Source organism: Microtus pennsylvanicus, chromosome 12 (genome assembly GCF_037038515.1).
Source record: "Microtus pennsylvanicus isolate mMicPen1 chromosome 12, mMicPen1.hap1, whole genome shotgun sequence".
Lineage (NCBI taxonomy): Eukaryota > Metazoa > Chordata > Mammalia > Rodentia > Cricetidae > Microtus > Microtus pennsylvanicus.
Window position 1 is genome coordinate 69,682,285 of NC_134590.1, and position 16,004 is coordinate 69,698,288.

The following is a 16,004-nucleotide window of genomic DNA, read 5'->3' on the forward strand; positions in this document are numbered from 1 at the left end:
ACAACAAGAAAAGGGATGAAGACTCAGCCTCTGGGATTCTCAGGAGCTGGGAACAGCAGTTTCCTGGGAATCCATATATACGGTTCTCCTATGCACTGGGGTACGTAATATCTATTGCAGACCAACACTGAGCAGGTGCAAGGCCCTATCTACTGGGGACATGCAGAGAATCTCGGAGAAGAGTGCAGGCGCATGGGCCGAAAGCATGTGGGCACACAGGAAGGCATGTCGGGCTCCACCGTGTGCCCAGACTGGCTCTTGGAAAAGGAGCACAGCCCTGACTCCAAGGTTTCAGGGTTAGCAAGAAGCAGCTAAAGGAAGTAAACCTCAGAAAACGTGGATGGTGTAAGCAGAGCCCAGAGACGATTAGAGAAGCCAGGAGCCGCCCTGTCTACATGCTACTACTCCCGGGGACAGAGGCTAGTGAAGTAGACAGGACAGACTGTGGGGAGAAGGAGGATTCGTGCAAGAAGCCTGGAGATGAGGCTAGAACCAGCACTGGAAGGAGAATGAGCAGGGACGTGGTAAGAGTGATAGCCTGCCGTGGACAAGTGCCTTCTCCCCACAGGCTCTTTGGGGAGAGCCCCAGGTGAACAGGATGCAGCAGGGGCCTGCACTCAGGATGCAACGGGGATCCAAGGGACATGGCAGAGTACTAAACCCAAGAGAAACACTAAGAGAAATCAGAGCAGGGTCATCTGCAACCTCGCTGCCACCACTCCCAGCCTGCTTGCCTGGGTTCATTTTTCCTACTTTCCTTGGCTTTGAGGGGAAAAAAAAAGATCAAAAACATGAAAAAAGATTCAGCACACCTTCATGCACCCATCCGTCCTTCATATCACCAGACTTTGGCCGGTTTTGTCCCTATTCACCCTTCCCAATCACCAGCATCCTGCAATCTCTACCCAACGCCTGCCATTTTCTTTCTGTCCAGAAGTTCACTCTACTCTTGCAACTACTTTTAAGCAAGCCTAGTTATTTTTCACTATAAAAAATTCCAATAGTGCCAGGCATAGTAGCACATGTCTTTAAACCCAGCACTCAGGAATCAAGGGCAGGTAGATCTCTATGAGTTCTTAGCCAGCCCGTTTACATAGGACTTCCAGGCCAGCCAGGGCCGCCCAGTGAGAGCTTGTCTCAGATAGATAGATAGATAGACAGACAGACAGACAGACAGACAGACACCAGGAAAACCGTTATAGTATAGATTTCTAGAAGACTTATTATTACCAAATAATCTATACCATTATCGTTTTTAAGAGTAGAAACAAGTATTCAATACCATAAACACCAAGTATTCAATATCATAAACATCACGCATTCAATACCATTGAATTTTTTTACAGTTGGCTTATCTCATAATTTTCAGAGATTTTTTCTTTTCCATCTTATATTTTTAAACACAGACATAAAAGAGTCTTGATTATGTTTTAAATGAACCAAATTAAACACTAATAATAATAACACCAACAATAATAGTAATGATGATGATAATAATAATGTGAACACTTGGCTATCTCAGACCACAAGGAGGTGCCTGCCTCCCAAAGGTTCTGCATGCTGACTGGGCTGAAGGCCACCTCTTCTGGGCCCTGCTAGCAAGAGGCTGATCCCTGGGGTATGCCAACCTCTCTACAGATGTCATACAATCAGATGTGAGCAATGTCACTGTCTACCAGAAGACAATCACAGAGGCTTCCACAATATAAAATCAGAAATGGTTGTAAACAAGATGTTTTACTTTTGCTGATTAAGTCTTAAAGCATTAGTTGGGGGCGGACTGGGATGCTCAGTGATAGAGCACTTGCCTACCGTGAACCAGGCTACAAGTCTAACACCTAACATACCTCCAAAAAACATCACGATCACCACAAAATAAATAATGGAATATTCTAGTCTCCTCTCTGGAGATCACCCTAAACCAGAGCCAGGGACATAGGAATGAGCTTCATTCCCAGGAAACACTCACCTTGAAGGCTTGTCACAGCGGAGTGCAGCAGGTGGGGTGGAACTCTCGGGAGCCTGCAAATATCAAAACACGAATCCTTCTGAGATTTCCTTACACACCAACCCATATGGCACTTAAGACCAACCACCCAGCCTTGCTGCTGCCGCCGCCGCCACCGCCGCCACCTCCACCAGGAGGAAAAATGACAGCTGCCCCAAGGCTTAATCATCAATGGTAAGCAAACACTGTCACCTCCACCCCCTTATCACCCAGGAAGGTGTGCAGCATAGAGCATTTCAGCGTGCCCCATGGCACGATCCCGCAGACGGCAGCAGCCAGACGATGGTGAGATGGCACCCCCTCCAGGGCTGGGCGGCCACAAACTCAACACCTACAGAAGACTTTGATGTGGTACAGAAGCACCATTCACATCAATGCCAGCCAGGGTGGCTAGTCATAAATGTGTGGCGGCCACTCTCAGGGGTGCTAAATCTAGACGCATTCCGACAACGAGAAAAACTCTCAGGTTCTAATTCCTGTTCACAGTGGGTATATAAGGGCCGTGTTACACACCTAGGTCACACAGACGCCTAGGCAGCTTCCTCCATGGCACTCCAAAGTACTCTTCCTGCCCCATTCCTGGGGGCACTGGGAGACACTGTACTAAGAAGCTGAGAGCCTGTTTGGCGGCAGAGCCCTATGAATTCTCAGAAGCATCAGACACCCCCAGTTCTAATTTATTTATCTGGGTTCCCCTCCACTCAGAGTGATTGTGGGGACAGAAAGTAGACAGTACAAATACATCAAGAAAACTGTTTTCCCCAAAATCATTGCCACTTAAAGCCTCCCAGGAAATCTGAAACCCTAAATAGGAAACCCCTGCCTCTGAAGCAGAGGCCGGAATCCACCCCCCCCACCCCCGTGTTGGATATCAAGGTTCCCAGAGCATTTAAGTTGTTGTGCTCCACAGCACCATCTCCCTAGGCTCCTGGAAGCCATTTCTCTCATTCATCAGATAACAGAGGGAGGCCCCACTCCTCCCCCAGGCCCTTTGGGGGTCACTGGCATGCTCCATGTCATAGCTTGGAAATCTGTCTAGCCCCAAATGACCACAGCCTTCACTGCTCGTTCCCAGTCGGGGGAGTCTTCCTGTCTCCAGAAGCTCCCCTCTTAGCCTCCCAACTCACTCTTGTACCCTTGAATCTGTGAAAGACTCCAGGGAGGGCCTCAAGTCCCTCAGACGGCAAGAACTGAACTCGGGGCTCAGACTAGATGCTCTCACTACAGAATTTGTATTTATTAGAACATAAGAAAACAGAAACTTCTAAGAAGATTTTGCACAAGTGTTGCTGGGGGTAAACTGAGTCCTGTGAGTGGATACGACATGCATTTAGGACCCACATTACTAAAGTAAAGACCAAGAGTATGCGGCACGAGACATGCAGACAGCGCTTACATAATCGCAAAGGGCGAACAGCAAAGGACTGTCACCAGACCAGAGAACCGCACAGCTCTGCAGGTGCCGTGGACGCTCTACAACCGAAATGCATCCTACGTAGATGATGGACAGCATCCTGCTCAAGCTCCTGACCTCACTGGCGTACAAGGGGAACAGGCGCTCCTCCACTAGTAGTGGGGCGGATCCCTGAGAAACCCACCCAGAGTGGAAAATACCATAAAACAAAACTGAGTTTAGGGGTTGAAAAGATGGCTCAGCAGTTCGGAGAGCTTTCTATTCTTCCAGAGGATCTTTAGTTCCCAGCACCTGCACTGGGCAGTTCACAACTGTAACTCCAGCTCCAGGGACTCTGGAGCCCTCTTTTGGCCTCTTTGGCACCTGTACATACATGGCCTACACACAAACATATGCATGCGCACACACTTGTACACACACACACACACACATTAAAACTTAACTAATAACTTTTTAAATGAGCTCAACATATCTAATCTAGAGAATAGCCTGGCAACAACATTTAAGAGGTCACCACGTCCCCTTGTGATCACATGGCTGACCAGAGCAGAGCTGACTACCACTGTGCATCTTAGAGATATACTATATAGCACTAGTCCAGGAAAAGATATAAGTTCAAATTAATACGGTTTCCATTTAATGCTCATGAGTTTCTAACCGTTCCAGCAGGGAGGAGCTCATCATTTTCCCGCCACTGGGGGTGGGGCTCAAGTTCAATCATCCCAAATCAGGATCGATTGCTGTGGGATAATGCTCTTGTACACTATAAAGATTTGTCACTTATATTAAGAAAAGGTTGATTGGCCAGTAGCCAGGCAGGACATATAGGCAGGGCAACCAGACTAGAATGGCAAGAGATGCATTGCCACCCAGACACAGAGGAAGCAAGATGAGAATGCCTTACTGAGAAAAGGTACCAAGCCACATGACTAGACATAGAAAAGAATTATGGGTTGATTTAGGAGGTAATTAATAACAAGCTTGAACTAATAGGCCAAACAGTTTATAATTAATATAAGCCTCTGTGTGCTTCTTTGGGACTGAATGGCTACGGGACCAGATGGGACAGAAACTTTATCTACAGCCATTGGTACCTGAATCTCTCACACAACAGACGCCCACATCCATGCAGATGCAGGCTGGATGCTGATGCAGGCTGGAATAGAAGCAGTTTCTTTCTGGAACACAGTTATGTACTATTTCCCTCTTATATTTCCACAGATTCATCTTTTGTTTATTTGTCTTGCTCCACTTTTTACCAAGAACACAGAGGACATCCAAATAGGGAGAAAGCCACCATGCCTGCATTCAGCTTGGGGACACTGCCAGCCTCAGGTGTGACATCTAGGCCTCTCCCTACCACCCAAAGGGCTGCTCCCTGTCTTTTATTCCCAATGAGACAGTGTCAGGCAACGCAGACAATGGAAGGAGCCACAAAAAATGGACCCAAGGCTCTTGGACCTGGAGTGAGAAACCCAAAAAAGGTGCAGTTGCTCACAGGCAAACCTGGCCGAGAGACTATGGAGGACACAGAGGAGCCCTGCACCTCCCTTGCAGCTGTGGTCCAGTCACATGGCCTGGATCTGCTGCCCAGGACCATCCCACCACCCTTACAAGCCTAGTTCCACCACCACAGTAAGTTTCCAGAGATGGATGCACCTCCCTTTGAACTCCATACCAGTCCCAGTGGGTAATCAAAATCACTGACACTGGGACAGAATCCTGTCATGTTTCCAGGTGACTTGGCGATTGTGGCCATCACCCTACTGGAAGGCAGCACTGCCCTGCTGGAGGATGCCACCACTCTGCTGAAGGACATGTGACCCCAGGTGTGGCGGCATCACTTCATAACTGCAGAATAAATGCATGAATGAAGGCTCAGTACCAGGACTCTGGCTCTGGAGCTACCATAGGCCTGGGCTTCAGTCACTGTCCTCAGCAATAATTTCTTCAGTACCAAGGGCAGGTTTGAGGGCTCTGTTCCATCATTCATCCACACAAAACAATTAGCAATTGCTAGTAAAAAGACCAGGAGCCTCAGTGAAAACACAAGCTGGATTCCTCACTGCTTCCTCTGTGATTCAGCAAACAGAATGCAGAAGCGAGCTCTCCAGGAAAGCAGAGAAAAAACAACACAGAAACCCTAAGAGCGGAAGACTAAAGTTCCAGCATCTCTGACAGACTTCTGCTTACTGGAACCGGGAAGGGCTCATTGCAACAAAATCTCCAACTTATAACAAAAAGAAAAAATGTTCCATGTATCAAACTTTCAAGAGGCCTCTGAGTGGAAAATGTAATTTGTTGACCTATGTTGTCCAATGATGACAGACGAAGCTGCCCTGGCCTCTACACCTGACCATACCAATACCCCAGGCTGCTCACTTAGGGGCACCATGCTGAAACCCAGGCTGTGGTCTGAGTATGACCTGTCCTCACCAAGACTTAGGCTAAGATGAATCCTTGCTTAAGTTTCTTCAGGAGGAATCTTTAGTCTGTCTTCATTTGTGACTAAGACATTCACAGATTCATGAGCTAGCAGGCCAGCTTTCAATGGGTCTGCCACAAGAACCCCTTTACTGCTGCCTCTTCATGGGCTCCTCTTGCCACGTGACACCCTCTGCCACTGTGAGACTCTGCAGAGACCCTACCAGCAAGCAGGTCTGTCAGGCCCAAGGAGTAGCAGTTGGTCCTTGACAGTGTGAACTCTGCAAAACAAGTTTGAGGTGGAATCTCAGAGAGACCTTTCAAATGTAGTCCCTTACTAGATAGCCCTTTCGCCTGGTCCTCTCCATCCCTAAATAAATATCCATTCCAGGAATGAAGAGATGACTCAGCGGTTAAGAATGCTTGCTGCTCCTGCAGAGGACCTGGCTCTAATGCCCAGCACCCACATGGCAACCACAACCACCTGCAACTCCTGTTCCAGGAGAGTTGATGGCCTCTGCGGGCACCAAACATACATGTCGTGTACATACATGCATGCAGGCAAAATGTGCACACATAAAAAAGTAATTTTTGAATAAAATTCAAAAAGTAAACAAGTGTTTGTTCTCTATAAATTACCTAGGCTGTGGTATTTGGTCACACATAGCAACAAAATCAGACTAAAACACTCCCCTGCACCCAATTTCTTCAAGTACCCCATCGGTTTCAGAATTTAAATCATACCACTGACCATGAGTCACACCCCACAGCCTTGCAGTTTATCAAAAAAACACAATGAGGTTCGCTGGCCAAACCACTTCGCTCTCCCACTAAACTTGATTTAAAGTTTACACCCACATGGAGAATGTGTGACGGTTGGAACCTGGCACTGGAGCCAGGCATGGTGGGCAGGCCTGGAATCCCGGCTCTGGCGAGGTTGGGCAGGACCTGCTGAGGTCAGCCTAGGATACAGAATGAGTTACAGGCCAACAAGAACTGTGACTGAGACCACCCCTCACCACCACCACCACCACCACACCACCACACCACCCCCAAAAGAACTAGTATTCACATGACAAGTGTGGTAGGTGTCACCCTCCCTGGAACGAAAGAAAGGATGCCGAATCTCTAGATGTGAGGGTGTTCGTGAGGACCCAGAGCCAGTGCACACTGGAGGAAGATGTCTGAAGCAGACTGTTCTATTCCAGCATCTATGGATCCAACTTGATGTCACACACACTAACCACATGACACGGCCACTGCTCACAATCGGAAATCTTACACATCACAGCGACTGACAATTTTGCTAACTGATGACTATATGATTTCAGAGAATGATGCCAACAGAAAGGCTATTTATTATACCATCCCCAACCTGCAAGTTAAACCTGAGTTGAGCTACCTAGATGCTAACTTTGTAAAATGTCCAATGACTTGAGGTGCCTCCCATGGGAACTCACCCCAATGCATGCAGGGGCATCTTCCATCACGTCTGTCTGAGGGAATGAGTTAGGAAAGAGGGGCTCAGCCTGGCCACATCCAATTCTAATCTAGTTCTAAAATACTTCTGGGCCATCATCTGTGGTCCCAGGGAGCTCAATGCCCTCGAGACCCCAAGCTCCAGTCCTGTGTGTCCTGGCTGCTTGCCTCCCACTGGCAACCCAACCCAGACAGTACTCAGCAATTCCTGGAGCCCAGACCAAAACCTTTTCAAAGGCACCACCAGCCTCATGTTCCACATCAACGTGTGAAGGTTCTATGCCTAGAGTTGCACAGGGAAGCTACAGTCATACCTCTAGGTATTGCCGTCCTGAAGACATACGTGGTGAGGTCACTTGCTCTGGCTGCCGCTCTGTCCCTAGAAACTTCCTGACCATGAGCCCAGTGCTGGCAATGAGCAGATCTCCCACAAGAGGAGTGCACAGGACATCCCGCCGCAGGTAGGAACTCCCAGAGTCTGTGGCCCATATCTCTCTCACCCTCTTGGCAGGTACTTAGCACAGCCATCACTGTCCACAAGTGCAGAGGGAAGGAAGAGTGGGGGAGGCAAGGCAGGATCCATGGTGAAGGTCAAGCCTGTGCCAGGCAGTCTTGCCAAGGTCGCCCAGTTCCGGTTGCTCTGTCCTTCACTGCACAGCTCCGGTGCTCATCCTAGCCTAACCACTCTGCTCACCACTATCTTCTTATGAAACTGGGAAAGCACTTGGGGGCCAGGCTGGCCCAGAAACCCACAGATGATATACAAAGGAGAATGGGATAAGAATTTAACTAGAGCATTCATAATTTCTTTTAGGAGGCTGAAGAGACAGTGCAGCAGTTAAGTGTGCTTACTGTCCTCCCAGGACCTAAATTCAACAGACACATCAGGCAGCTTGAAACAGTCTGCAACTCAAGTTCCAGGGGGTCCAGTGTCCTCTCCTGGCCTCTGTGGGTTAACTATACATAGTGCCACATAAACACCCATGGACATGCACATCTGTACACACGCACACTTTAAAAATATATATTTCTTAAAGTAATTCCAACTAACTTCTTCTGTTAAAGGTGGTATTTCTTATTATATGAAGTAGAAGGAGCAACAGCATCATTCCAGCCAGAACAGGTACCTCTCTCTCAAGAGAGGACAGTGACCTTGTGAGTCATGAGATGCTGTTGGACACCTCACAGGATCTGCGCATGCTACATATGTGTCAGGTAAGACAGAAACACAAGCCAGATGTCACAGAAGCAAAGACATCTGCTATAGAATCAACTACCAGTCTCACCTTCACAGACACAGACTCCACAAGGGTCCATTAGGGTCCCTGTAGCCCGAAGAAAGTCCCTCTGGCCCCACTGCTATGACCCTACCAAGGCTGTGCCTAACCAAACCTCACTGTGGGGCTAGGAATCCACACAGAGCCTGGTGGGACAAACAGCTGTTCACAGAATGACCGCCTGCCCAGTGAACTGGCCATTGCTCTATGCTACACTGTGGCATCCTACAGTGCTGTCCCTAATGTATAACAGCAATGCAGCATCCTCTAGCATAACAGCTGCAGTGAATGCCCGTTCCCCATGCACCCTGCCATACCTCCCACGCAAGGCCGGAAAAGTGGCCACTTTAGCCAGTATGGCAGAGTGGAAAGACCTCAGTGATAGGTCCCATTCGAACAGAAGATTCGGGTGTCCTGAGGGCTTCTGTGAACATCCAGCAGTGCCAATGTCACAGCAGCCAGGCCAGGTAGGTAGCCACAAGAACAACAGCAGAGTCTAAACAACCGTGCATCTCACCACGCTGCTCACCTATACCAATCCCTGGCAGACTGAGTCCCATGCAACCCTGAGTATCCTTCAAAGCACAGCCACCCAGGACAATACCCTCCGCTCCCCACAAGTCTGGCTGTAGCAGCTGCCCTCAGGATGGGGAGCTGCACTTTATCAATTCCTGGCTGAAGGAGCAAGGCACCCAGGCACAGAGGCTGGGAAACAACAGAACGAGTGGGGAGAACTATTCCTGCAGAATTACCGCGGGGTCAGGGTCTGCATCTGGAGCTGTGCGACCCAGGACAGGGGCCTCAGCATCTTCATGCTCAGGCTCCTCGTCTATACGATGGATTATTAAATAATGACAATGGTCTTCTCAAGTGATGTCCTTCCTGTCAAGTATCAAAACAGCGTGGCCAGCTGCATCCTCCTAATGGTGCCTGGCACAGAGTAAACAAACCCATGACTGCCGTCTCCAGTAAGGCTTCTCAAGGAATGTATCAGTGCCCCCAGAAAAAGAGAAGGACTCTAGGTTCAATAGGCAGGCACCCTCCTGGGAGGGGAAGACCAGGGAGTGACAGCAGGGGCTGTGAAGGAGTCTTGGGAGGGTATGATCGACTGTTGGGAGATCCACTGGGTAGAAGCTCACCTACATACAGCACTGGGCAGTTAAAGATGGTGTGTTCTAGCTCAAGACCGTGCACACTTCGAGCAAAGCATCTTCTAGCAAAGGCAACAGGTGAATGCTCTGTTGCCACAAGACAAAGAGGACCTACTCAGCATGGCCACTGGGGTACCAGTGAGCTGTCCCACCTGATCGTAGTCCCCAATCATCCTGTGTGCCTACCTTGATACTCTGCTTCTCCTACCCCAGGGCCTTTGCACACATTGTGCGTGGCCTCGGATGCTCTAAACCCACAAATCCAAGTTTTACTGCTGACTCCAATGGCTCTTTGGGGTCTCATCCCATTGGCCACATAAATCTTTCACAACAAAAGGATGCCTGGTCTCCCTGTTGTAACAGTCAGGGCTCTGCTTGTATCTTCTCATTTAACACAAATTTATTACACTGATTGTAGAAACATGGAAATAACCAACTGTGTGGATATCTGTGTGTGTCTGTGTGTCTGTGTGTGTGTGTGTGTGTCCAGCCTTCCATCTGTCTGTCTATAGAATCCAGAACCTCACATGTATCAAACACTCTCCACCACTGGCCACACATGCCCTCACCACAACCGTGTCAGCTCCTTTCAGCACATTGCACTTGCATGCTGACATTAGCAGAAGCGTTGAATGTGGTCCTGTGAGGCCTCTCAGCCTTTGGCCAGTGCCCCTCATAGACCCACCATTCACGCAGGATCTACAAAAGAAAGAGGAAGCAGACAGACCTCAATGTGTGCAGCCGCCCAGCCTCTCTGAGTGGTATGAAGACTGACTGCTTTCACATTTCGGTCCCGGACATCAGACAGCCCAACAGAGCTGCGTGACTCAGGTCAGTGTGCCGTGTCTATGGGGGGCTGGCTGCAGGTTCCAGGCTCCCTCAGGATGATTCACTAGCCTCCTTTTGACTGCCTCCCCATGCAGTGCAGTACCCCGGAACATAGGTCGTGGCCCCTCTCTGCTATGCTAGCCAAAGAGGCACCAACCAGGGCAGATATGGCAGAATCTCTCACGGCGCCAACGAGGGCAATGAGGGCTCAGGACAGCCCTGCTCTGCTGCATCTTCCCCATAGAGTTAAGAAGAAGACAGAAAGTTCTCTGCTTGATGCCATGGGAGGAAAACTGGGCTAGGCTTGAGTGGGCAGCAAATAGCACATCTTAATAACACCAGGCCTCTGCGCTGTTCCCAACAACCCAGCTGGCACAGACAACCGGCAGTGTGCATGGCTCCGTGAAAAGGAACACTAGCAGCAACGGCCGGAAGTACCAGGAAGCTGGCTCCGCAGCTGGTGACGGGGCTGGAGGTGGGAAGACTTTCTCAGTGTCTGGACTGAGACATCTCACCACACCACAGCTGCTCTCCCTTCCTAGCGAGGGCAGGAACCACGGCCAGCGTGTCCCCACAGCCCCAGCGGCACTCAGAATTAAGCCACCCACCTTCTGCCTCATTATATGTAAGACACGGGATATGGGGGCAAGCTCTGGAAACCAAAGGGCTGTGAGAAGCCGGCTCTCCTACTTAACTAGCTGCCCAATCTTGCAGAAGTACCCCCTCTGTGGTTTCTTCATTTGTTAAGGAAAGGCAAAACCACCTTGGCAAGATCAAGGGAAATCACGAGAGGCTGAAAAGGGCACTTGGGGGTGTTAAGTGCACAGTGTCACTTTAATTAGCAGAAATAATAATTACACACGAGCTACACACCCAGTCATTTCACTTGCATGCCCTTAGGTATTGGGCTCATGAAATGCCCTTACCTGTATCTAGCAGAAGTTCATTGCAGAGCAGTCCTGACCCCAGTCTCCTCTTCAGAGGGAGAAGGAAAGCTCAGGGTGCAGGATGTTCCACTGCCGGTAAGACACTCATTTCCATGCCCAGGAGCACACAAAAAGGAAGTTAGCAGAATTGGCCAACTTCATTTTCTCCCCTCAGTATTCTTAACATGAGCGGCAATGGCAGAAAGTACCAGATAAAATACACTCGTTCAGACGTTCTGCTTTGCCTCTGAGTTCAACTCCAAACATGCTGGGATTCATGTATGATCATAAGTAGCCCATTATTGCCAGTGATCTGGCCACAGCCAGAAGGCCTGTCTGGTCTACAGCCATATGGAACAGGAGTGCAGAGGAAGGCAGGCAAGTGAGGAGGAGGCCGGTGCTGGCCAGGGAGACAGAGATGAATGCATACACAAGACAACGTGACAGTCCACGTTCTCTCTGAACCGAATAACCTGGGGCTGGGGCACGGTTGGGAGAAGAGGGGCAGCCAAGGACGGGAACTTACTGTGCTCAGTTGTGGGCTACTTCTCCTTCCTGGAGCAGCTGTTCTGACTGGCATCACTTCTGGCTCCCCCTGCCACTCTGTCAATACCCCTCTTCCCACGAAAGCCTCTGTCCCGAGCCTAGGGGAGGACACCAGAGTGGCCAGCAGGCAGGAGGGCCCTGAAAGTATGGGAGGCTCCAGAACCTCAGCCAGGAGCTGTGGGCAAGTGTGTGAGGCAAGCACGCACGCTTGCACACTGGCAAGGACGCTGTGAGCCTGAGGCTGTGGGCCAGCCTGCCAAGGGCCTACAGAACAAGATCAGTGCTGACTGGGGAGAGCCGGCAAACCAGGAAGGGCTGCCTGTTGGCCTGTGAGTCGCTGTGTGACAGCTCTGGGAGGTGGCGTGACTGTGTCCTTCTACAGCGTCCCTCAGAACAGCCTACAGAACCTCTCCTAAGGTACAGAAGCAGCGCTCCCCTGGTGAAAACCTTGCCAGAAGTCTCTTCGAGGACCCAGCAGTGCCTAGCTGGCACCTGCCTACCTCCCAACAAGCCTCCCTTATTCTCTTCCCCTTCCTTGGCCTCTGCTTCACCATACTCCAAATAGGACTGGACCCCGCATCCACAAACCCAATACAACCAATCAAAAAATCTACAAGAAAAGCAAACCAAGAAACAAACACGGAAAACCAGGGTCAGAGACCAGGTGGTCAGAACAGAAAAGAGAGGCCTCCTGAAGCTTAGCTTAGGGCAGGTACACACGCTGCTGGTTCGCCGTTGCCTGCAGGCCAGACTACAAAGGGAGACCTTGGCTAGGCACACAGAGCTCGGTGACAGCTGCGACTTTAAAGGCCACGCCACTGCCGGAGGTTAGGCTTGATCTATCACCTGGCTAAGAGCGAGACAGCAATCAGCCTGCTTGTCCTTGTCCTTGGCCGTCAGAAGTGCCGCGGCAGCTGTTCAAACGGCTTTTTATGACAGGGTCGTCAGATCCCATAAGCTGACAGTGAGGCAGGTTGTGCGTTTATTTCATAACTAATCTCCAGGCACTGCTGCTCTGCTTCAGCACTTCATGGGAAAATGAAATACTTGACACAAAAGGGATAGGGAAAAGACAGTGGGAGATCCACTAGCCATCCTCATTGAGCTCCCCGGGAAGGTACTGGATCTGCTTCCAGGGCAGAGCAGAGATAGGGATGCTGAACTAAGGTGAGCTGGGGGACCCTACCACCCACTCCAGGCAGAAGCAGGGCTTGGAGTTAAATAGGTCCATCTGTCCCTCTTACCAGCCACAGTGTCAGACAAGGCACTAACAGGACATTGACTCCTCATGGTATCTGCGTTCACCTCTGTGAACTAGATTCAACCCAGCAGCTTTGATGGCAGCAAAGCCCAGGACGCGGGAATGACTGCCAATAGTGCCTGACAGCCTAAGCATGGGGTGTCAAGTGTCCTGTGTAGGACTAGAACCCGGCAATGCCACCAACTTGCCACAGAAAAAAACATTCCCATCTTTGGTCCTTGCCTTGGTTTCTCCAATGAGGAAACACTAAGAGCATTTCATGGGACTGCAGACAGGGGTGGTATACAGTCCTAAGGACTCGGAGGCTGCATCCTTCAAACACCATCAAAACCCGATTAAACGGGGCTGGGAGATGGCTCCATCCGTCAAGTACTTGCTTTCTGAAGCAAGAAGATCTGAGGTCATGGGGATCGGGGGCTTGCTGGTCACCCTCTGTAGCCCAAACTGGTCCTCTCTGGGCTCAGAGAGAGAGATTCTAAAGAGTAAGGCAGAGCAACAGAAGAAAACACTCAACAACAAGCAAAGAATTCCAGTGGGGAGACAATAGCTAATAACAGTTCACATCTACTATACATCGAAACAAATGAACCTCAACGAAGCATCCCCACTACAGCAATGGGTCTTCCCCTACAGTGATGGGCATTCCCTTTACAGTGATGGGTCTCCCCACTACAGTGATGAGCATCCCCGCTGTAAGTGATGAGTCTCCCCCTACAGTGATGGGTCTCCCCACTACAGTAACGGGAAGGTAGAAGCAGTCATGCTATGGATCAACCACAGCAGGGCAATGCACAGAACAACCATTTGCTTGAGAAGGCAGGGAACATCTACGTAGGCACCAGCGTGAGGACTCTGCTGTAGTAGTAGGCAGGAGTAGACGGCCTGTGCTGGGTCCTCTCTCCAGTGAGTTGTTCAGAGAAGCATCTTGTCCTGTTGCCTAGGTGACCCATCACAACATATGTAGCCCAGCTCCATAGGCAAAAGAGCAGGCATCCTACTGTGGACAGCCTCCCAGTCACCAGCCAGCAGACATGGGTCCTAAGCAGGACATCGGTGCTAAGGGCTGAGGTAGGATAAGGACAAGCACACAGGTGAGAGGCCTGCAGTGACTAGCAAACATAGTCGGTAGATACAGGCCACACCTATGGCCGGCTCCTGGACACAAGATTCACAGAAGGGATGGCGGGAACAAATGCAGTTTTCCAGACGACATAAGAGGTTCCAAAAGATTGGGGACCCACTGTGTGTAGCCCCTACTCACATGGCAGAAGTCCCGCTCTTCTGGAAGAAGGGACTGCCCAGGTAGCAGTGACAAACTGCATAGGCAGTCATACCCCTTGGCTATCACCACACTCTCCCCTCTCCCAAGAACACCGTGGCAGAGACGGAAGGAATGAACTCTACCCATAGACACTGCACAGCCTTGCTTTAGGCCGGCCTAGAATAACCACACTTGGCGAGATGAGGCAGCAAGAGCAAGCACTGGGTTGCGTGCCTGGATACTGACCAGGCATGAGGCTTTTGCTCCAAGTCAGACAAAACCAAGCTTTTAGCTACACTAGGGGGGAGGGGTCCACTGAGGTGGAGACCACTGGGAACATTCTTCCCGCCCTCCCTACCTGGTCAGACATCTTCCTGCTTCCTGTTTACCTTGCACACCGCCTGCCCACTGCCCCTTTCCTTATAGCTCTGCACCCCCGTGATGTTTGCTTCACTACAGACCCAGAAACACAAGGCCATGTGACCATGAACACTCTGAAATTGAGCCAAAGTAAGCTCTTATTGTCTCAAGCTGACATTCTCAGGACCAGTCAGAGTAATAAAAACTGACTAAAAAGACACTTTTTTCTAAAAGCCATCTTTCGCTTCCCCTAGCAACCCCTCCTTTCTTTCTTCTAATCTTTCTTCCCTTTCCATCGCATGACAAAACCTGGGGAAAGCAACATGAGGAAGAAAGATCTGTGTGCGCTCCTTGTTTCCGGTGGGGGCTCAGCTGGCTCCACCGTTGATGGCACAGCATCATGGAAAACGGCATGGTGGAACAAAACTGCCCACCTCATGTCAGCAGAGAGGGAGAAGAGCAGGTGGAGGGGGCAAGGATAAGACAGTCTTCCAGGACACACCCCTCACCCACTGACCTACCTCCTCCGACTAGATCCCAGCTACTTTCTGCCGTTGTGACTGTATCATCAGTGGGTTAAGGCATTGATTACTTCAGAGCCCTTGTGACCAGTCACTTCCCCCAAAGCCTTGCATCTGATCTCTGCACTGAAAACCATGCCTTCTACACAGCACCCGTTCAGGGAACACTATGTGCAAGTCATGGCAATGAGTATCTCTGAGCTACGCAAGCTGGGCTCAGTACTTTCCCCCTGCACTCTCCCTGGAGAGGTGGTGACAAAGGCTAAAAGAAGAATCTGAGAAGAAAGGGGGAGGCTAAAGTAACTGTGACTCCATATTGTGGCGCTGAGATGGAGAAAGGGCAAGGTGAGTGCATGCTTTGCTTGGGACTGATCAGACACCTAGTCTCAGGACAGTCCCTCCTGCCCCAATGTTGCTTTGATGACCTGAGAGCTGCCTCTCCCTGCATTCCCTCTTCCTTCCCCTCTTCCCACGTTCCCCACTAACTTACCACTTCCCCAAAAAGACACTTCTAAACACCCATTATCATCACGGCCTTCTACCACTCA

General features: G+C 50.2%; 1 protein-coding gene across 7 annotated transcripts in view; it reads right to left on the reverse strand.

Annotated features, from left to right (window-relative positions):
• Tns3 (tensin 3) overlaps positions 1–16,004 on the reverse strand; it is a 232,056-nt gene that overhangs the window by 121,724 nt on the left and 94,328 nt on the right. For all 7 annotated transcript variants that reach the window (XM_075944308.1, XM_075944307.1, XM_075944310.1 and 4 more), the window contains one exon: positions 1,970–2,022. Coding sequence is in view for 1 of the 7 variants with exons in the window: in XM_075944309.1 (XP_075800424.1) it covers positions 1,970–2,022 (53 nt within the window). In the remaining 6 variants the exon portion in view is untranslated. The remainder of the gene's footprint in view (positions 1–1,969; positions 2,023–16,004) is intronic.